The sequence below is a fragment of the Coenobita brevimanus genome, chromosome 1, assembly GCF_032717465.1.
Source record: "Coenobita brevimanus isolate Jiangsu-jjx chromosome 1, ASM3271746v2, whole genome shotgun sequence".
NCBI classification, from domain to species: Eukaryota; Metazoa; Arthropoda; class Malacostraca; order Decapoda; family Coenobitidae; genus Coenobita; species Coenobita brevimanus.
In genome coordinates this window covers 61,699,562-61,724,301 of record NC_136954.1, presented here as the reverse complement: position 1 = coordinate 61,724,301, position 24,740 = coordinate 61,699,562, and the positions used below count along the sequence as shown (strand labels likewise).

General features: G+C 40.2%; 1 protein-coding gene across 1 annotated transcript in view; it reads right to left on the bottom strand.

Annotated features, from left to right (window-relative positions):
• LOC145406135 (integrin alpha-PS2-like) overlaps nucleotides 1-24,740 on the bottom strand; it is a 311,238-nt gene that overhangs the window by 64,103 nt on the left and 222,395 nt on the right. Inside the window, exons 6-9 of the mRNA XM_080277360.1 lie at nucleotides 21,524-21,585; nucleotides 11,741-11,789; nucleotides 6,902-6,928; nucleotides 2,074-2,249 (exon numbers count right to left, since the gene is read on the bottom strand). Of these exons, the coding sequence (XP_080133486.1) occupies nucleotides 2,074-2,249; nucleotides 6,902-6,928; nucleotides 11,741-11,789; nucleotides 21,524-21,585 (314 nt within the window). The remainder of the gene's footprint in view (nucleotides 1-2,073; nucleotides 2,250-6,901; nucleotides 6,929-11,740; nucleotides 11,790-21,523; nucleotides 21,586-24,740) is intronic.

Genomic DNA, 24,740 nt, shown 5'->3' with positions numbered 1-24,740 from the left:
CATTCTTGTACTCATGCAACACCCGTGCAAACTAGTGAATGTAAATAACAACAAAAACTAGAGTTTCATAAAAACAGCTTACAGTATACATATATATATATATATATATATATATATATATATATATATATATATATATATATATATATATATATATATATATATATATATACACAACGAATTTAAACTACTGGACATACCATAAATGTTCAGTGCACGGCGATACTAACAATCACGCGTCGGAAGTACTTACGTTCTTTAGTACTTACGGTAAGTAGGAAAGGAAGCAATTCATGGTACCTAAGCACCAGTATCTACCATCCTTTATACACCTCTCAAGGCATTTATGATTACTTAGAAAGGGTGGAAGAGGAAGTGAGGTTTCTTTGAAGATTCTCTCTCTCTCTCTCTCTCTCACCCCGCCCTACCCCACTCCCTACCTAACCCTTATACCCGACCCCAGCACCTGTCACTTCCATTCACACTAACTTATTCTGAGCCTATCCATACCTCACCTACCTAAACCTGGCTCACACACCTGCCTCACTTGGCCTCACACACCTGCCTCACCCTGCCAAAGAGTTCAATCCCCATTACCCACACACCTGCCTCACTCCCATCTCACCTGTCTCATCTCCCTCCCTTTTTCTTCACCCCCCCTCCACTCCCCTCTCTCTTTCTTCATCCCTGCCTCACCCTTCCACCTCTGCCTTATTTAATATTCATACCGACACCCTCCCTAATTTTCCCACACCCTGCCTCACCCTCCTTTGCCTCATTTTTCCGTGTACATTAAAACCTTTCCCTGCCTCACCCCTCCTGCTTTTATTTATTTATTCCTACTTCACTCCCCTAACTTTTTTCCCTCTTGCCTCATCATTTCTAACCTTAATTTCACTCTACCTCAACTCTCCTAACCATGTTCACTTCCTCCTCACCCACAGTAACTATTTTCCACTCCTAATTATCCCTCTAACCACCGCACACATGCCTCGCCCTCCTATGCTTTATTCACACCTGCCTCACCCTCCTACCCTTTATTCACACCTGCCTCACTCTAACCTTTTTCTTACTTCTGCCTCACCCCTCCTCTGCCTCACCCGCGCACCTGCGTCTCTTCCTACTGCCTCATTTAATATTCATACTGATCCATCCTCATTTCCCCAAGTCTTTCATCTTCCTTTCACTCCCTCTGCCTACCCTTTCTTCACCTTTTTTCCACCCTTCCTCACCTCTCTTCAGCTTCTTACCTACAGTATATTCACACCTGCCTTCCCATGTCACACCTTTTTTATTCTTTTTTTACCCCTGTTTTAACACTCACGCCTCAACTTTCCACACCCTGCCTCACCGCAACCCACCTCACATCCTGCCTCACTCCTATCTCCCTGCCTCACCCCTATCCCCCTGCCTCACCTCTATCCTCCTGCCTCAGCCCTATCCCTGCCTCACATTTACGCAACCTCACACTGCCATACTATTTTTTTTTTTTTTTTTTTCAGTCTTTTCTACATTTACATTTACCGAGCCTCAAGGTCCATACTTCTGCCTCACACATTTTACACACTTTACCTCACACTTCCTCACCTTCTTCCCACACCCTGTCTCACACTTCCTCACCTTTTTCCCACACCCTATCTCACACTTCCTCACCCTCTCTTCACACCCTACCTCACACGTCTTCACCTTTTTCCCACACCCTATCTCACACTTCCCCACCCTTTGTACACACACTACCTCACACTTCCTCACCCTTTTTACACACCCTACCTCATATTTCCTCACCCTTTGTACACATCCTACCTCACACTTTCTCACCCTTTTTACACGCCCTACCTCACACTTCCTCACCCTTTATACACACCCTGCCTGCTGCCTCACACTTCTTCACCTTTTTACAAAACCTACCTCACACTTCCTCACCATTTTCCACACCCTATATCGCACTTCCTCACCTGTACCCACACACTGCCTCACCCCCGCCGTGCCTCACCCCCGCCGTGCTTCACCCCCGCCGTGCCTCACCCCCGCCGTGCCTCACCCCTGCTGTGCCTCACCCCTGCCGTGCCTCACCTTGCCCGTGTAGTTGAGTCCCTTGGGCACCCCGAGGGCCACGTCATGCCTGCCGGTGCCGGTGAAGTCGCCCACGGCCAGGGAGTAGCCAAGATACTGGTCGTCGTCGGTAGCGGGACCCTCACCTGTCCAGATGTAGTCGTTGCGGGTCTCCAGGTGCTGCGAGTGGACCTGACCTGTGGGGGGGAGGGAGGACAGGGAGGGGGGAGAGAAAGAGGTGGGAGGAGGGAGGAAAGGGAGGGGGGGGAAAGAAAGAGGTGGGGGAGGGACGAAAGGGAGAGGAGGGAAGAAAGAGGTGGGGGGGGGAGAAATGACGGGGAGATGTGAGGAAGAAAGAGAGGAATATGGAGGGAAGGGCGGAAGAGGAGAAGTAGAATGACGGGGAGAATGAAGGGGATACGAGGGGAGGAAAGAGAGGGAGACGGAGGGATGAGACCGGAAGAGAGGAAGAAGCGTGATGAAGGTGGGAATGAGAGGGGAAGAAAGAAAGAGGAAGTGTAAGGGAGAGAGGGGAAAGAAAAGATAGGAGCAAAAGGATGATGGGAGCAAGGAATGGGGAGAAAGGGGAGAGAAAAGAAATATACGGAAGAGGAGGATTAATGTGGAAAAAAGAGGGGTAGGTAGAGGAAAGAGGGAAAAGACAGGAAGGGAGACGGAAGGGGAAGGGTATGGAGGTTGAGGAGAATATTTAAAAGGGGGATATAAGGGAAGAGAAGAGGGTGAGGGAAGGAAAAAGCGACAGGAATATAAAAACAATGAATAGGTGACGAGAGCGAGGGGGGTAAGTGTTGGAAAAGGCCGAATGAAAGAAGGAAGGGAGGGCGTAGAAGGTAGGATAGGCAAGAGTGTGGAAAGGAAGGGAAGGAACACGAGGGCAAAAAAAGGGAAGAGACATAATTATTTCAACATTCATTAACATTAAAATAATAAGTCCTGATATTAACAAACTCTAATTAACTCTCCACAAATCAGTAACTTATCATGCCATTCCAAACTAAATCCATTATAGGAAGCAAGCCAAACTCTTGATCTTTCCAAAATCATTAATGAAAACGAAAACTCAAAAATTATTACTAACACTTGAAGCGGGTTGCAAAATATCTCAAGCAAAATTATCTAGCTAAAAATTATTCCCATAAAAAATTGTAGGAAGCCAAAACTCAAATGATCACAAAACAGTAAAAAATAATTGGACAAACCTTAGTTGTGAGCGTTTTATTATTATTATTATTAATATTAATATTATTATTATTATTATTATTATTATGAATGTTGTTTGTTAATTTAGTAAACAACTCTACGTACCAAACTTTATTTGTATATTACCACTACGACAGAATTCTGGAAGGGGCTAAAATAAAATTATATTCAAAACTTAACTAGTAGAGGTTAAAATTTTTCAATTCAAAGTTAATGTCATCTCAATCTACGTTATTTTCCAGTCCATTACAAGGTTACACCAAACCTTTCTCCCTAAGTACGTTTCTACCATATTAAATCGGTAAATGAGTCACCCTTACGACTAGTTCCTGTAAATGAGTAAGTTAACCCTTAAAATTCGGTTGGCATCGTGAAGGGTTCAAATTTCCCACCAAAAATCTGAATTCTTAACTACAAAATGGTTACACTGCATTCTTTTAATTGTAGGCTGATTCTGTGTTACTTAAATTGCTTCTATTTCCGGTATTCATATGTGCTAAAGGTCTACCATCTTGTTTAAGTTAGTAATTCAAGTTTTTGGCAGGGAAAACACAGACAAAAGTGGTGACATTACCCGAAAATTAAGGGTTAATTCCCGAGCATGGATAAATACCAAAATGCTTATAAAATGCTGTATAACTGGGGAAGTAGAAGAGTTCGACTTTTCAGTTCTCAAAAAGGAAACAATTACATTATAAAAAAAATTAATATTAACCATGTTCTATTAAACTGTCACAATATTTACTCAGTTCATAAGAGAAATATTACTACGAAGCCGAAATCTTCTAAAAAGTGAGTTGCATCTTCGGCGTCAGCGTCTGTAAACGAAATGTAACCGATGTAAACACAGACCAGCAGCGTCGTGCCTTTAGCTTGTATGGCAGTGCGTCCAGTCAAAATGGGGCGTATTCTCACTGACTTAGCACACTTCGTAACATTCCTTCCTTAGCAGTTTATTTGTGCATTACTACCCTCTTATACGCAACTGATGAGAACATGTTGATATTAAAAAGATACACATAACATACAAGAATATAAACATATTGTTAAAGCTGCAACTCCAGGCTCATGAATGTGAACCCAGTGGACTGCAGGCTGAAGTAATCCCACTCCTGCAACCCATCCTTCCTTTTTATGGGGGGTAGGGAGGATACTGAGAAAAGTTTGTATGAACAGGCAGCAGAGCCATCCGGTCATATCGGTGCCACTACATGAGGGCGCCTCTCTTCCACAGCATATTTAGACGTAATAAGCACAATAAACTGCTCTGAAGGAGGTGCTTGCAAATGCCCTAGGCCAGTCAAAATACACCCAAAAACTGAAACAAAAACAGCACAATCCCTAAAGTATCATTGCTAGAAAAGTACAAAATATGCAAATGGATGGAATAAAGTGGAAATTAATGCAAACAGGCCATACTACACAAAATATTACTCGTGGCTAGCCTGAACCTTGTCTAACTGTTAACTACTTGAATGGCTAAAGGAATGACTGCTGCAGCGCCACTAAATAACAACAATGAGAAGAGTCATTTGGGGAACCAAGTGATAAATTGTCTGATGGGTTGTTAATGATATCTATAACCGTGTATTTTGCAGATTAATAATACCCTGGCCACTGAATTTTGTAGTTAAATATACTACTGCATATTACGCATACTGTAGTTAATAACAATATATAATTTTATGTACAGGGTGTCCACTTTCTGAAAATACTATTACGACAAAACTGCATTAAATATTGACATGCGGTTTTCTGCCTATAACAGCTTAACTTGTATTCTATGGTCTAGCCTCCCTCAACACTTACATCTTTACCTGCCCATAACACATCAAACTGATACTCCAGTCCATTCCACATGTTGGCCTGCATTTACTCTTGCAAATTTCCAGTATCAAGGTGCACCATAATGCTGAAAAAATTATGATTGACTGGAATTCTTGCTGTCTTATTCTATAGCATCTCAAAATCTACACTTCCTGTGATTGTTTGCTTATGAAAGAAATATTGTCCTAGTATTCTACGATGTACGAGTAACCATAAGATAATAAGCTTTGGCCTACCACAAACATGTACAGTTGCCATTTTCACTCACACATTTAGTGTTCATTAACCAAATCTCCTGTAACAACCTATAAAGAAGCTGTTATTTAATCTATCATATGGGGAAAACTTGCATTTCAATATCTCTGCCATTTTGTTGTAATAAACTCTGAATTATAAAAAAAATATGGAATCTGTGAACACCCTGTACTGTAATTTGCAGTTAATGAGTTTATCAATGCATGTGTAGGTACCAACAATATCCAGTATTGTAGATAACCCAATCAGGCAGTTAAGAGCCATCCAATAAAAGTCCAATTAAAGACAGTACCAACGGCAGGTAAATTTTGGTGGTTAATGTGGAACTAATAGAAGGTTAGGAATATTTTGTGTTCCTCCCACCCAAATGACTCTTATTTGAAACGTGTGCCGGTGACAGAAATAAGGAAGTGGGTGGTTTAATGGAAAAAAGAAAGGAAAACAGAGAAGGAAGAAACGATGAAACTCAATGCAGAACAGCAATGGAGAAAAACAGAAGAAAAATGATGAAACTAGGGAGGAAGGAAAAGGAGAACTGCAAAACATTATGGGTGGGAAATGGCAAAGAGAAGGAGAATGGAAGACCAAATGAAGTGGTGAAAAGAAATATAAGCAGGAGGAAGAATGACAGAAAAATGAGAGACTGCGGCTAATAAACAGAGAAGACAGAAGGAAGAGTGAGCTGCATTTTCACTGGTAAAGGAAACTTCTTATCAAATTTTCCTGGGCGATTTATCTTTGAATATTACACCTTAATCCTATCAGTCCGATGACGTATATTCTTGCTAATTACAGATTATTTGATATAGCCCAGGTGTGTTTTCGAGGAGAAAGTTAGCTTTTAGCCTCCTCTCTCTCTCTCTCTCAAACTGAATGAAATTGTCCGGCAACAGCAAGAAGAAGAAAATAATATTTGTCATCAGCATCATCGCACTCTTTCACTTCCTCCTCCTCTCCGTCATCATCATGATCATGACCATCATCATCATCTTTTACTTTCTTCTCCTCCTCATCATCATCACCATCACCATCATCATCACCACCACTCTCTCTCACTTCTCCTCTAATCTATGTCCTTAAGAAAAGTGCTGAGAGAGGACCCTAATGATTACCAGGTTAAAAATAGCTATATTTTTACCTCAGAATTTTGAAAAGTCTCGGCTAATCTGAACGAAATCCTGTGAAAGTAGGAAGAATATAATAAACACGTCATCGAAGTGAAGTGGTCAGGGGGTCATGTGCAAAATAAATCGCTGAAGATGAGGTGTTACGAAACGTCCATTACCAATGAGAATCTGACTCAATGGATAGAGAGAGAGAGAGAGAGAGAGAGAGAGAGAGAGAGAGAGAGAACCAAAGTTAATGAAAACCAAAGACAATGACAAGCAACAGGAGAGGGAAAGAGTATGCGAGACTGAAAAACGGTGGGAGAGAGAACTTTTCCTCCCTCCCTCCCTCCTCCTCCTCCTCCTCTCCATTCCCTCCAGTGGGCATCGCGAGGGAGGGAGGGAGGTGGGAGGGGGAGGAGGGATGCGCCTGTTTTTACCTTCCAGAGAAGCTCTCCAGCATTGGCCTGGAAACGGTGGGTGGTCAGTATGGGATAAACACATTCATTTTTTACGTTACACATTCACTATACATTACACATTTTTACATTACATTTATTTTTTGCATTATTCATTTCTACATTACACTTTCATATACTGTTGATTCACTTTTTGGCCACATTTATCTTTTACATTACACATTCATTTTTACATTACATTATATTCATTTTTTCATTACATTCGTTTCTTTCATTCTTCATTTTTTACATTACACATTCACATTTACATTACATTCTTTTTTTTCATTATTCAGTTTTACATTACACATTCGTTTTTACATTCATGACATTTTTAAAAGCATTCATTATACATTCATTACATTTCTAACATACATTACGAACTCATTTTTACACTGCACATTCATTTTCACATTCACTCTATATTCTTAAAAACATCTATTACACATTCATTACATTTCTAACATACATTACATTCATTTTACAATCATATTTTTTACAGATTCGTTCCATATGCATTTTCCAGTAACTATAGATCTAATCATTCACTAGACAGTTATACATTCATTTATACCTCGCATATTCATTAATACACTACCAATACATTCATTAATACTTCCATATCTCATTCATTCATTCTTTATAGAATCATTTATACATCCATTTACTAACTACATATTAATTCACTTATCTATCACATACTCATTTATATATTCATTACGCACTGACTGTGACAATAGATTCACTTTTACATCCATAACACATTCACTTTCACCATACATTTACCTTATTACAGCCATCCATTCACTACATTATCTAATATGTCTGTTCCTTTACGTCCTGAGAGGCAAGGGAAGAAACACAAAAATAAATAAATAAGTAAAGCATAAAAGATCTACCACAACCTATTTCCTATCTATTCTTGAAATATATACTAAAACATGAGAGATAACTTCAGCCTGCAGTCCACTGGGTTCATGTTAATCTGGGAGCTACAGCAGGTGCTACTACTATTACTACTACTACCACAACCTAAAAGATTAACTACTCATGGGTCAGTCTCTGCTTTCCTCCGAGTTTATCATTTTATCTCATTAAGTTCAACCTTCGATATAACAGACAACAACCATTAATCCAAGTCATGTTTGGATACCTCATAAATTATACTTGAACCAGCCAGTCACCACCTGCGCCTTCCCCCCCAAAAAAAAATAAATAAATAAATAAATAAATAAAATAAAAAACCCAAAGAATATCCCGGGAAATCAGTAAAAAATTATAAAACGTATATATGAGAACACAGATTGCGCTTCCTCTTTTGCGTTACCCATTTATTGGTTTCTATAATGCAGAAATTTAATACCTCATAACCATTACTGTATCGCAAAAAATAAATAAATATGAATTAAAAATAATCATCAGTATTACCAACATCATCATCATCATCATCATCATCGTTATCATCACCTTCTCCCCATGTCTCAAAAGAAGAGTCATGTGTTTTTATTTATTTATTTGTCTAAGTAATTCGTGGGGCTGAACGGAAAGACTGAACCTGAGACTCCACTACTCTACTAATTCAAGCCCATCTGTCCCAAAGAAAAGTCAAGCGCATTATAATTGCCTTTAAAATGAGTGTTGCAAATATCTGCACAGCTCCTAAAAAAAAAAAAAAAAAAAAAAAAAAAAAAAAAAGTAAGGGCATGTATGTTAATGTTATTTCTGTATTGGCATCATTTTTATATGTTTTCTCAGTTTTATTTTTCATAATTTTAACCTTCATTTTCTCAGTGTCTCATTCTCCTTCGTCCTTATCATGCACTTTGTTCCATTTCATTCAGTTTCAGCTTTCATTCCATTTTACCCCTCATTTCTCCTTGCTTCATTTCTTTGTAAAACCACATCTTTTCCTTCTCTTCCCCTCCTCACCTCAATTTCCTTTACATCTTTCACTTGCCATCTCCTACTAATTTTCTACTTTCCTCATTCCATTTTATGGCTGTACCTTTTTCTTCTCTTCTCCTCCCCCCCCCAGCCCTCTCATTTCCTCGTACCTCTCATATGTCTTCTCGTTTTCTCCCTGTCTGACTCTTTCTCTTCCTCCTCATCTTCTCTGTTTTCATTTCTTATTACAGTATCTTTCCTTTGCCTCCTCCTCATTTTCTCCTTTCCTCATTAATTAGTTTTTCTTCTCTATTCATTGGTCTTTATCTCCCCTCTTCTCTCGTCTCTCATTTTTTAATTATTTTTTCCGTATATCTCTCAACTTTTCATCTTATCCCTCCAAAATTCTCTTTTTATGACCTTTCCCTCCGCCACCTCTCCATTTCTCTCTCCATGACCATATTATTTTTATTTCTATTCCCCTCTCATTTTCCTGTGTCCTATTATCTCTTTCGTATGCTTCAGACCTTTCACCTTATTTCTCCCTAACTCCCTTTTTATGACTGAATTTTTCCTCCTCTTCTTCTCCGTTTCTCTTTCCAGGACCATAACATCTTTTTCCTTCTCTTTATCTTTCCTTCAGGCTTCCTCCTTCAGCATTTCTTCAGTTTCAACTCTCCTTCTATTTTTCACATTCACCTTCCCTAATTCCCTTTCATGAACTGACCATAACATCTTCCCTCCTCCCTTTATCTTCCTTCAGTCCTCCTCCTTCAACATGGCTTCAGTCTTAACTCCCCGCCGGTCATAAACACGTCTCGGCATGTCATAAACACGCCCAACACGTGCTCGTCTCATCATCCCATCCAGTGTAAACAGGGTAGACAGTGGGCCTCTCCTATCCGCTATCTAAATCAAGCTTATGTTCTTATCTTTCTTGCCCATCTCTCTCTCTCTCTCTCTCTCTCTCTCTACCTACCTACCTACCTACCTACTACCTAACCATCTATATACCTAAATACCTATTTGTCGATCTACCTACCTACCTACCTGTCTGTTTCCACTGGGTATCTATTTATCTCTATCTATCTGTGTACCTTTCTATCTATCTATCTCACCAGCTATATCCTCTCGTTTTTTCCGTCTACACCTCTTTCTCCTCTATACCTTTATTCATCCAACACTTTCATACACAATAACGTACCGTACATACCAATAGTAACATCAATTCCGGCCTAACATCGAGTGTATTAATATTAGTTAAATTCTACACACACACACACACACAGACACAGACACACACACACACACACACACACACACACACACACACACAAAGCTAATACATTTTGATAAACACATTTACACGTTAGTTACTTATTTGCATTATTCTACATCCACACACAGAAAGCATGGAAAGTAATATTTTAGAGACTAACCACATGAGCATAAACACACTCAACATTTAACATATTCACGTATAAACAGCCTTTACATTAATACACACACACATGCATAATTTTCAGCACTTATCGCATGCAAAACACACACACACACACACACACACACACACACACACACACACACACACACACACACACACACACACACGTACATAAGACAATTCCGGCGCATTACATAACTACATTGTACATTACACATATAAGTAAATGCTTAATAACTGAAGCTTAAGTATAAACTGTACTCACCATTACTGACCAACACAGACGCCATAGATCAATAGGAAAGTACAAAGATATATAAAAAACTAAATATCACACACAGAAAGAACACATAAATAACACCAACATGAATAACAGTCAGAACAATAACATCGATCAATAACACACATCAAAACACACAAAGACAATTACATAACAAATTAACAACAGCAAAACAAGATGGCTAAAACACAGGACAAAATAATAACAGTGAACAGGCAAATATAACACAGCACAAGAGGGAACAAAGAACAGGTATGAAGGACACAGATAAAAGCCAACGATAACAGAGAACAAATACAATGAAGAGCCGACATAACAGGAAGAACTATAAGAAATTAGAAGACAAAGAACATAATTTAGAACAAAGAATAAAGAGGTATAACAATAAAGAACAGAAGAGGAGCCACTAACTATATCAAGAACAAACAACTATGACAAACAACAAGGATCATAACTGGAAAAAAAAAAAAACAAAAAAAAAACACATCAAGCTTATTATACCACGGAACAGAGAAAAGGAAGAAATATGACGAAGAAGTACCTGGAAGCACGAACATCTATAACAGCTATATATATATATAATATATATATATATATATATATATATATATATATATATATATATATATATATATATATATATAAGAATAAATACACCATCAAAAATCAATACACAAATATCAACAAAAAAAAACCAAGAAAAAAAAAAAAAAAAAAAGGAGGGCAATCAAGAAGAACGAAGATCATAACACGAACAGGTCACTAACAATAACAAAGAACAATTAACAAAAACGAAGAACAAAAAAATAACACTAACTATGGGTAAGAAGAGATATTTACAGTACAACAAAGAACAGACATAACAGGAAGAGGGAACACAAAGAAGCAGAAAAAGAATAATGCTATAAAAGAGAACACATAACATTTAAGAGCAAAGGATATATTAGGAAACAAAGAAAAGATTATTATAACAAAATAACAAAAATATAACAGGACGAGAACACTAATAACATATGAACAAAAACGCAAACATAAGAACAAACATTGATAAGAACAACCAGACCAATTTATATAAGAAACAAGAACAGAGAGATAACAGGAAGAACACGCGAACAAATAGGAGGAAACACAACTAACTATAACGAAGAACACAACCATGACAGGAAGAACAGTGTCAAGGAGAACAAAGAACACAGGAGGAAGAAGAACCCACCCTGCCAGTAGAAGGCGCCTGGAGCTCCTATGAACATCCTCTCTCCATCCTGGGGTGGGAGAGAGAGAACAGCGTTAGGTAAATTCTCTCTCTCTCTCTCTCTCTCTCTCTCATGCATCGCTAGGTTGTGCAGGTGGAAGGATAAGATGGTAAGTATTAAACAAACTAACAAATAGGTCTGAGTGGTGAAAGCTATGTAATGCCTGTCCTGCTATTACAGTTATAGGGCACAACATTAGAAAACAATATTAATACAGGAAAAAAATAATATGAATAAATATATGAAGAATGAAGCTATAATAATGATAAGAATAATCTAATACAATTAAAAACATTAAAGTGAATGGGCAGTAAATTATTAGGTGTACCCAGAGTATAAAGCAAGACAGAGAGATTACAGATAAAAACAGACCCCCCAAGATACACAGATGCCCTACTAAATTAATCCTTGTGCACACAGTGGGGGATGATCGGAACGGCGCACTGTTCTCTTATAGCATGGAATTTTCATCATCATCAACCTCATCATCATCATCATCATCATCATCGACATCACCGTCATCACAATCGAAATTTTCAGCATTATTTACATCATCATTTCCTTCTTCCTCCACCTCATCATCATCATCATCATCATCTTATGTCAGGCCACTGCAAGACTGGACCTTCTACTTGGAGGAAGAATGGAACCAGAATTATTAACCTTCCCAATGCTGGCAAAGTATAAATGAGGAAGGAGTGTCTGCAGTGAGTGATGTATGTGCAACGTGACGTGTTGCTATGGCTGTGTGTGTGTGTGTGTGTGTGTGTGTGTGTGTGTGTGTGTGTATGTCTTATAATACGAATAGGTTGCATACTATACGATTAGCCTTTCAAGGTTTCATACATCCTCATATACTCTTTCTTTTTTGCCGTCTTATGTGTAGGCTAACTTCAAAATCAATCTGAATCTCAAAATATATATAGTTATTCAGAATCAATGCCAAACTTTCACGCATGCATTCACAGCCTTATCTTTGTACTCTATAATTTACAAACCTGTCTGAATCTAAAAATATATCACTTAGAAATTATCCGAACAGGATCACAAGCTGCATACATTACTAATGAATTTTTAGTGTATGTAATTTGGCTTTCCTCAAACAATTTTGTAGGTCGCTTGCTAGTCCTTACTTCTTAAATTCCTTGTGTGTAATTTCAAAACCAATCTCATTTTTAAGATGTGTTGAAACTGTGAATCATTACCGGAATTTCAAGGATGCATACACATTTTTAAAAGACTTTTCTATAAATGTCAACAGTACCCTAAATTACAAAACATATACTTACTATAATTTCTTAGCTGATTCCAACACATTACTGAATTTTAATCTTAAGTCTGTAACTCGACATTCAACTACTACCAGACTTTCAAAGCTTTTTAGTAAATATTTTTGAACAAGGCTCTCAGAATAGACAATTAATTCGAAAAATTACCGTACCTTCAAGATTTCATATTGGTACATTCTGTTTTACTTGAATCTTACAATATGTAAACTCAATCTCAATTACTAACCGTTTCTCAAAGTAGCTCACATTATATTTCTTACGGTCTCGAGTGCAGTTTCAAAACCCGTGTGAATCAGAGAGTACATGTAATTACTCAGAATTAATGCCACTCATTCTCGGCTGCATACCAGTCAATATTTTGCAACCTTCCTGCGTGCGTAATTTCAAAACCAGTCTGAGTCTCCAAGTTAATCAGCATGAATTACCACCTGCCTTGTTACCTGTGGCAGTATTTAACCTTGATCTGTCTCTACTGATGAAGCTTGTACTGCCTTAACTGATCAAGTCTGAACACTCTCTAAATGACGGGTTTACATCGCCACTCGTTAGAAAAAACTCACATGCAAAAACTAATACTTTCAATTAAGGAAGCGGTGGGAAATCATGCTGTCCGTGGATGTCATGACGGTATGCTCAAAATATTACTGGTCAAAATATATAAAACAGTTATACTCACGGTAAACGAAATATGTTAAGTTACATTAGGTTAGCCGAAGTCATATGGAAAGCGGCAAAAATTCTCAGTACTCTCTAACCATACGGTGATTAATGCTGGGTGGATTGACAAGTTAACTAAGCTTCACTGAACAAAAAGTAAGGCAAGATATGACAAGATAAGGTACAGTAAGGTACAGTAAGGTAAAGCAAGGTAATGCAGGGTAAGGTAAAATAAGGTATGGCGAGATAAAATAAGCCACGATAGGGTAAGGTAATGTAAGATAAGGCAAGGCAATGTAGGGTAAGCTAAAGTAAGGTAATATGATAAAATAAGGTAATGTAAGGTAGTAGGATCTGAGATGGGAAGGTAAGGTGACATGATAAGATAGGGTAAGACAACATAAGGTAAAAGGTAAGGTCGGATCAGGGCAAGTCATTAAAAGCAGAAGGAAAGCCTATGTTGTTGTAGTGACCCCTGACTCACCTAAACGTGAACTGAGTGGACCTGAAGCTGAAACTGTCCATCTCTTGCAATCAGCCATCCCCATTTCGAGGGATAGGGAGGGAGCTGAGGGACGTTTGAATTCCCAGGCAGAAGAGTTTCATATTTATATCTGTGCATGACAGCTCTTCTCTTCACTACCTGCTGTAATCGCTGGGCAGGGGTTCAATATCAAGCTTCAGTAATCTCTAATCCGGCTTATGAAAATATTAGGTAGGAAGATTGGTTGCACATGCCTTCACGCTTAGGTTAGGTTACGTAGCATTAAACTGTGTTAGGTCAGGTTGTGTTAGGTTACAGGTGGGCTAGTCTAGTTACGTTTGGTTGGGTTGGCTTAGTCAGAACAAGACGGTCAACGCTAAGTTAGGCTTAAAATGTCAGACTGCATGAGGAAAACTAAGGTCAGGTCAAGTCAGGTCAAGCTAAAAGGAGAAGAAAGTCGTGTGGAGTCATAATACTGTGCTTTGATATCAGACCCTAATCACAGTGAGGTAATGGCCAGGGGGACTGACAGGTTACACGTTCAGGACAAAAACGTAGAGAAAGCGATCTGGACTCCTGGGGCTTCCCTCTCAGCCATTCTCTCCCCAGATCAATTCTTTAATGCCAAAGTAAGATCATGAGAAAATGAGGAGGTGGGACGAGACCAGGTGAAAGGATGAGGTGGTGAAGCATATGAGGAGGGACTGAGTGTCGTTGGTAAGGGCACTCTTCTTAGGACGGGGCGTATGGCATTACACATATACTAACATCAAAGAACAACAGTAGGCCGAGAACCAGATGACAATGGAGGGTGGGTTTAGCGGTACAGTGGTTCCTAGTTTTAATTTCTATGTATCTAGTTCACACACGATATTAACCGCACATCTTCCCACAACTGATCGAAATAAGTAATTGTTGACATTTACGGTAAAAGTGGATCTAAACCTGGAGCTGGTTTGACTCTTAAACCTCAGCTGATGATTATTCTATTTTACACTGGCAAACGCCCAAATAATATACTGTGTTATCTAATGCAAAGCCACCCGAGGTCAAAGATATAATGTTCAAATAATAGTTGAGAAATAAGTTGGTCTAAAATCTACTCTCTCTCTCTCTCTCTCTCTCCAGCTTCCTACCCCCTCTCACCCTCCCATCATCGTGTGTGGGATCACTGTTATTACTCTCCTCCCTCCGTCACTCTCTCACTTCTCCCTCGCTCACTATCTCACTCCCCACTCACTCTTTTATTCTCTCGCTTCTTAAGACTTTTTTTTCTCTCTCTCTCCTTTGCTCTGCTTGTTCCCACCATCACTCAACCCCTCTTCCGCCGTCTCTCTCTCTCTCTCTCTCTCAACACTCCATCCTTCTTTCCCTCAGTATCCCCCTCTTCCTCCTACTTCCTTTTTTTTCCTCCCTCCCTCCCTTCCTCCCTCCTCAAACTCTCCCACGCCAATCTACCCAATACAACCCTGAAATTTCGCCTTTACACAACCCGTATTTAGGGACGAGAATTCCTGAAAATGACACCCAGTATAATGACTAAATTTCCCTCTCATAAAAAATAAATAAAGCTAAAAATAAATGATAATAATAATAACTAGAGCAACATGCCTTTAGGGAGGAAAATACGTTCATTAATATATATATATATATATATATATATATATATATATATATATATATATATATATATATATATATATATATATATATAGTTTTCAACTCTACACACACACACACACACACACACACACACACACAAAATCACATTATGGACAAAATAAATATTACAAGCACTTAAGGCACAAACTTTAACTGTATGTGGGAAATGATCTAATGATGATAATATACAATACTTGTAGCATATTCGTCCCCCCCCCCACTCTCTCTCTCTCTCTCTCTCTCTCTCTCTCTCTCGGGTATGTAAGTGACGTACGGGTGATTTTCTTGGCTTTTTGTATTGTAATTTCGGCCAAAAGAAAATTAATGTTGACGAAGTGAGTAAGCTGGGATAAAGTGAGTCACACAAGGATTGTGAGAAGGAAGAATATCTATCTATCTATATCTATCTATCTATCTATCTATCTATCTATCTATCTATATATATATATATATATATATATATATGAGAGAGAGAGAGAGAGAGAGAAATCGAGAAGGGTTAGCGAGCGATGAGAAGGAACGAAGGGAAATATGAAAGATGAGAGAAAAGTATGGAAATGTAAAAAGAGGAATAGGGAAGAAGAAATATGAAAGGTTGAAGGGATGTTTGAAAAGAGAAGTCGAGGGAGAAGGGGAGTATAGAAAACACTGACGGAAGAAGAGAGAGGATAAGCAAGAGGGAAATGAAAGGAGACGAAGGACAGACAGAAGAGGAAGTGAAGGTGACGGAAAGGAAGAAGGAGGAGGAAGAATAAGGAAGTAATGTGAGACGGAAGATGAATGAAGAAAGGGAGGAAGAAAGAAAAGAGGATGAGGAAGATGAAGAGAGGATGAGGAAGATGAAGAGCGGATGAAGTGAGAGAAGGAGCAGAGGGACTGAGGAAGGCGAGTGAAGAGGAAGAAGGGTGTTGAGAAGAGTGATTAAGGAGGGGGAGATAAGGGAGGTGTTGAGCAGGAAGGTAAGGAGGGAAGAAGGGCTCTGATACATATACAGACAGATATACAAATACAGAACATACATATAAAGTATATATGTATATTTACATATTTACATATACTGTATATTCATATATATATATATATATATATATATATATATATATATATATATATATATATATATATATATATATATATATATATATATAAGCATGATACAAGAAGAAAGCCAGAGAAGGAAGATGAATGGAAAAGAAATAATAAAAGAAACAGCAGAGAAATGGAAAGGTAAAAGGTAGGAAGAATAAAAAAAAAATGATAACGGTTACCGATAATGAAAGCTTACAATGACGACGACGACGACGACCATGATGATGATGATGATGATGATGATGATGAAGAGAATACATAGAGACTATAGGAAAAAATAAAAGGAACAACTAAAATCACAGAGGCAAAAAGAATAAAAACTTAAATGCCTCTGGGCCGGGGCCTAATCGCCCGATTACAGTAGACTATCATTTCTTTTCAATCGAGTTACCTTGATCGTTGACTAATGACCTACAGGGTTTGTACAACAATATTTTTAAAAAATTAGAGCCCTACGGACAGACAGACAGACACAACCAAACACTATCTTCTCGCTATGTGGGAAAAAAAAAAAAAAGCTACTACTACTACGACGACGAATAATAATAATAATAATAATAATAATAATAATAATATAAAAATGACAAAGAATATCACTAAAGGAGTTGGTGTTGACGCTAATGATGCTGGTGATGGTGACGGGGGAGAGGGCTGGTCACTGCTGCTGTTTATTGTGCAAATGTCTCATCGTTCTCGTAAATTATGCTTAGCGTCTTATGTGCTTCTTCATCCTTGTTACTTGTCTACCTCCTCCACTTTCTTCTTTTCTTTTACTCTTCTTTTAAATATTCCTTACTGCACTTCTTCCCTGTCATCCTCCTCCTTTTGCTCTTCATTTTCTTTCTCATCTTTTTCCTATTTCTCCTTTACTTCTCTTACTCTTCTTTTCCGCTTCCTTATTCCCCATTTTTATCATCTTCCTTACTTCTCTTCCACTTCCGGTATCTTTTTCTTCTCCCATTTCTCTTCCTCCGTCTATATCTTCCTAATTTCCTTTTCTTCTTTTCTCTTCCTCTGTCTGTGCCTCTCTATTTAATTCTCTTCTTTCTCCTGTATCTTCTTTAACCTCCTCTTCCTTCTTTTCCGTCTTCTTCCCATCCTTCTTTTACCCCCTTCTTTATCCTCTTTACTCTCTACTTCTTATTATTTCTTATCAATCTTTCTTCCCGTTTTTCATCCTTCTCAGTCGTTTCCCTTGTCTTCTTCCTCTCTCTCTCTCTCTCTCTCTCTCCCTCAGCGGGGTGGATGGAGGGTGAGGAATTAATAACAATGAGTGCAGGGTTTGACCTCTACACCCACCCCTAAGTCACCCCCGAGTCTGACCTTCTCTACCAAGTTTATTTTTATTTATATTTTATCCTACCTTATTTAATTTTACTTTGTCTCCTACACGCTATATCATTAGGCTTTTAGGGAGATTTTGTGAGACAGAGGAGGTCGGAGGATGTGAGGAAGGGAAATAATAAGAAGGGAAAGATGATGATGTGTTGGGAAAAATGTGGGGATATTACTTGGAGGAATGGGGAAAATGTGTGTGTGTGTGTGTGTGTGTGTGTGTGTGTGTGTGTGTGTGAGAGAGAGAGAGAGAGAGAGAGAAGGAGGGGGGGAGAGGGGAGGGAAGGAAGAGTATGAGTACAATGCCCTTAGTGTAATAGCAACAATACACTGTTCATCACTCGCTCTCTCTCACTCACTCTCTCATAACCATACCCACTCACTCTCTCCTTACACTGTCCTCTCCCTGTCTCACTCATTTACTCCCTGCCTTGGTCATTCTCCCTCACTCCCTTAATTTCTATCAATCTCTCCCTTTACCACTCACTCACTCTTACAACTCTGCTTCACTTACGCCCTAGCTCATTCTCTCTTTTTCTCACTCACTCACTCACTCACCATTCTCCTCACCCTCCAACACACTCACTCATGATATCCCTATTTAGCTCACTCTCCTCGCTCACTCCTTGTCTAGAGCTCTTCATTCCTCACTTATTCATCATTCTTCTCATCTCGTCTCACTCTCTCCCAAACTCTCCATTCTAATTCACTACTTGTTTCCCTCACTCACTCTCATTCATTCACTCACATTCTAACTTCCTCCCTCCCATACTCACTCACTCGCTCACCAAACTCTGCCTCATTCACCACAATCAGCAGCCTATCACTCTGCCTACTCTTCACTCACACTTATTACCCATTCTCACCCAGCCAATCCATTAATCTCACTCAAGTTTTTATCCATCATCTGACTCACTTCCTGGTCCTCTCACGCCTCACTACCCTCTCACATAACGCTCACTGTTGAGACTCGTAACTTTTACTGATTGGCTCATTCTTACTCACCGCTACGATTCAGCTACTCTCTCTCTCTCTCTCCCCCTCGCCACTTAACCCCGGACAACAAACAAACAGGAACAACTTTGATCTCTGGGGCGACAGCTGAGAGATCCAGATGGATGGTGAGGCAGGCCGGCGTGGATAGAGAGAGAGAGAGAGAGAGAGAGAGAGAGAGAGAGAGAGAGAGAGATGGGGGGAGGTTGGGGGGTTGGGGATGAGGAGTATGTGAGTGAGTGTGTGTGAGGATTTAGGAATGACTATGTGAGCGTAAGTGAGAGAGACAGCAGGTGTTTGTGAGTGTGAGGGAGTGGGAGGAATGAGTGAATATTTAAGAGTGCATGGGTGTGCGAATGAGTGGTTAGGAGGCTGGAGGAATGAGTGAATATTTAAGAGTGCATGGGTGTGCGAATGAGTGGTTAGGAGGCTGGAAGAGTTAAAATATAATAGGGGAAAGAGGCACATGAGTGGATCGGTGGATGGGAAGGTGAAGGAAGAAATATGTGGGTGTGTGAGCGAGTTCGAGAGTGAGTCAGTATGTAAGAGAGTGAGAGAGTTGAAGAGTGAGTATGAGCGAGTGAAAGAATGAGTGGGTGGATGGGTGAAGTAGTGTTACTGAGTGAGTGAGTGGGAGAGCGAGTGGGTGGTGGGGTGGGTGTTACGAAGAAAGTTTGTGAGTGAATTTATGAGTGATGACTTGAGATTGTGTGTGTGTGTGTGTGTGTGTGTGTGTGTGTGTGTGTGTGTGTGTGTGTGTGTGTGTGTGTGTGTGTGTGTGTGTGTGTGTGTGTGTGTGTGTGTGTGTGTGTGTGTGTGTGTGTGTGTGTGTGTGTGTGTGTGTGTGTGTGTGTGTGTGTGTGTGCAACTGGGAGTGGTTTCATATTACATAGACGCATGCGTATTAGAGAGAGAGAGAGAGAGAGAGTAAAGCACCACCAACACCAGTTATGATGTCATCAGAGGTCAGGGTCCTCAGAGGCAGAAGGATATGATGGTCACTCTAGTTTTTTGTGTGTGTTTGTTTGGTGTGTGGTGAATGCTAGCTGACGTGGTGTAGCTGTGTGGTGGTGTGGTGGAGATGTGGTGAATATATAATGATTGTGGTGTCGTTGTGGTGTTTGTGGTGAATACAAGATAGAATGTTACGTGTTTTGTGGTTTTGTGTGTGTGTGTGTGTGTGTGTGTGTGTGTGTAAGGTGTTTTATGTCTGGCTTTGGTGTACACACACACACACACACACACACAATCACCGATACATACATATATACATATAACAGATGTATACAGTGTACACATATATATATATATATATATATATATATATATATATATATATATATATATATATATATATATATGAAGAGATAGATGATGATTGATATAGAGATATAAAATCCATTTACTAACAACCAAATAGGGCACTGCCGTGTGGGCACACCAGCGGCATGCAAATTCTGGCATATGTTTATTACGACTAACACCATCATTGCCATTACTGTTACCAACAACACTTATCATTAACTAAAACAACAACAACCAGCACTGTCAACAACCACTATCACCAGTGCCACCATCATAACTACCACTATCATCTCATCCACAACTACCACTATCACCATCAAAACATCTGCAAGGCCCAGACCAACGTACTGAGGCTGGTTTTTGCTTTAGACGCGGAAAACTGAAGATGCCGACAAGCAAATGGCCCACGTTCGCCAGAAGGTCCAACTAAGCTGGCGTCAACTCTGGCGGGAACTGCCTCTATATTTTACGATAATATTCTACGCAAAAACATATGTGTATTCAGCAACACCAGTGGGCCCAGTTTGGTCTATGTGTCATCCTTGGTGTTGACGGGGCCTATTGCTAAGACATCATCATCACACACACACACACACACACATCTTGCCTCTCTTATGACTGATGTAAGAAATCTGCGCAGACTAAACCGAATTTAACTTGTTCAGTAAATTACGTCTTTTACATTTCGTTCGTGCTACCACTAGAGGAACTGATTAAGGCTGAGAGATTTTTAGAACTGGAGGCGTCAGATACATCCATCATTAGCTCCTCCAATACCATTCATCCCCCAAAGTGTAAAAAAAAAGTGTTGGGGGCATCATCATCATCATCATCACCCTAACACCACGAATAGAAATAAAACTTCCTGGTGGCTGAAGGAAGTATACATGACCTGACCTGACCTGACCTGCATTAATCTGGGCACTCACCTTGGTTAATGCAACGTCGAACCCGGCCTGGCATGACCCCTGGCGATGGTAACCCCAGTAACCTGCAGAGACGAGGAAAAACTGGTGTGATTAACTGTGTGGGTGGCTGGCTGGCTGGGTGGGTAAATGAGCGAGCTGGGTGGGGTTAATGAATGATTGTGTGGGTGGATGAGTGAATGGGAATATGGGTAAATGGGTAGGTGGTTAATGACTGACTGGATGAATGGATGGGTGGGTGGGTTAGGGAGAGACAGAGTAGGTGGGTAAATGGATGCATGGGTGGGTAAATGAGTGAGCAGGGGGTGGCCAGTGAGTGATAAGGTGAGTCGGTGGGTAGCTAGGTAGATGGGTGGGTGGGTAAAGAGTAAGCAGGGGGTGGATAATGATCAACCAGGTGAGTGGATGGGTGGTCAATGGGTGGGTGGATGAGTCAGTATATGAATGAATAGATGGGTCCTCCTATCCTCAACATACTTCTCTCTCTCTCTCTCTCTCTCTCTCATTCGAAAAGCCACCAGACTAGCTCGGCATTTTCTCACAACAAAAGCATTTAAAGTGAGAATGCAACCTCGTTTTCTTTCACCAAATTTACATTATTTACGAGTCACCATTTTCTTTGAAGGGGCACTATATCATTTTTCAGTTCTTGTTCCTTTTGTTAATTGGTTTGGGTTAATGAGAGAGAAATCTGGCTTTTATTTTTATTTCTATTCATTTAGTAGATTAATGAGTTGACAGAAGTGAGGGAGACAAGGTGGTAGATGTTAATTGGCTAGAGAGAGAGAGAAAGAGAGAGAATGTCCGAGTCTTGTAATTGGACTGTTTTCCCTAATTGGTGGATGGTTAATAGGGCGACAGGAGCAAGGATGGATGGTTGGCGAGGTGATTACTTTAACAGATACAGATGAACGGATGAGGCTGGTGATTAGGCTGACATCCCTACCCCCTTCCCTCCCCCCCCTCTCTCTCTCTCTCTCTCTCTCTCCGAATTTCATGTATTTTTCTCCTTCCTTTTCCTTACTCCCACTTCCGTCTTACATCCCTCCTCTCATTTTCTTCTCCCTCCTTCTCCCTTTCCTCACCCTCTCCCTCCTCCCTCTCCACTCCCTTCTTCCCCATCCTCACTCCCCATTTCCTTTGCTCCATTTCTCGCTCTTTCTCAACTTTCTCCTCCTCTCTTTCAATTACCCCCTCTCTCCTCCTTTCCCTTCCACTTTCTTACTCCCCCTTCCCTCTTCTTCATCTCCTCCACTTCTTCTCTTCTTCACCTCTCCCTCTTCTCTCTCTTATTCCGTTCCCATCACCCCATTCTCTCTTTCCCTCTCTCGCTTCCATTCCATCTACTCCATCTCGTCCCCTCTTTCTCCTCTCTCAACTCTGCTCTCCTTCTCTTTCTCCCTCGGCATCAACTCATTTTCCCTCCCTCCCCTCCCCTCCACACACACACACACACACACACACACACACACACACACACATTACACCAAGCGCTCACCCGTAACACAACCAGAACAAGGAACCCAACCCCAGAAAAGGACGTGCGAAACAAAAGAAACAAGGAACGAAACCCACTAAAACCACCACGTTCCCCAGAGCCCTTTATCGTTCAAAACAATGCATTTTTTCGCTCGACTTTTTATTCTCAATCCTCGTGAATGCGTCGGTTTAAACGAATGGTCAGGATTTTAACTCTCACTCCAGTAACTTCGTCTCTCTCTCTCTCTCTCTCTCTCTCAGAATCCAAAAGGAAAGCACGTCATCGTATTAGATGGGTTAAGGTCGATTCCGGTTCTGTGGACCGTTCCTATGTAAGGATTAGTTACGGTTAAGTGAAAATTCCGGATGCCAAGACAATGAGAAAGGAGTGGTGTGTGTGTGTGTGTGCTTGAGGTATTTCTTTTTGGTTTTAAATGGTTGGAATGATAATTACGTTTTTCTTTTTCTTTTCTTTTTTTTTTTTTTGACTGGGTGGGTTTGGTTAATGGGTCTGAGTGCATGAGTGTGTTTTCCACTGCCCGCTTTCTCTCTGTCTCTGTCTCTCTCTCTCGCGCGCACGCGCGCACACACACACACACACACACACACACACACACACACACACACACACACACTGACATACTCGTACAGTTATGCATGCACAGACAAATAAATTCAAGTCGACTACATCAACAGGTGACAAAATATCTCGCAAATACAGCTTATTCAGTAATATAACTCGATGAACAAAATGATGACGAATAATCAAACATCATTATCATCAACGCTAGCAACATCACCATCATCATCACCATAATTCCTATCACCGTCACCATCATCATCATCATCATCACCACTACCATAATTGCTTTCATCATCACCACCACCATCATCATCAGCATCCCACTCCCATTTCCATCTACGCGATCCAGCAACAGGAAAGGGAAAACCACAACACTATATTATTTCTACGGTGGCCAGTGAAATGTAAAGGAAAGCTCAATAATACCTTTACATGCTTGGTGCTCCGACCTATACTCTTTTTACTCTAACTTGGCCTAAAATTGCCATCTCCCTGTCTTCAATGCTGAGTTGCAAAAATAAATTAACACTTGAATATGATGCTAATTATGAAGTGCTGTGGAAAGAACGTAGAGCCACAGTATTGTCTTACCCTGCAACTGGGTTACATAGAAAAGGCTGCAAAAGGACGAAAATCTGGTCCAAGTTAAGGTGAAAAGAGTATTATAGTAGTAGTAGTAGTTGCAACCCCAGGATCATTTGAACGTGATCCCGGTGGACTGCAGACTGAAGTTGCCCCTTCTTACGCAATCCATCATTCTCTTTTGGGGGGATAAAGGAGGGACTGAGGGACACGTTCGTATTACCGGGCAGCTCCACCGCCGGGTCACATCAGTACCACACGTGAGGGCGTTCCTCTTCAGCACCAGCTCAGAACTAACGGCGCGAGATTAGTACCCTTACAACCTGGCCGAATACTGCAGGTCGTTACAGCAAGATCCCATTAACCCTCCTATGCTTGGTACAGCTCTAGTATTCCCACTAACACTCCCATGGTCGGTACAACTCTAGTATCTATTCCAGCTACGCCAGACGATTTTATTCATCGGGGTGAGTCATAGGAGCCAGTACGAGGAAGAGTCAACAGTCACCAGTAACCCTCTCTCTGTCGACATAACGCCTGTCATCTTTTACCTTTGCCGCTACCAGACAAATTTCT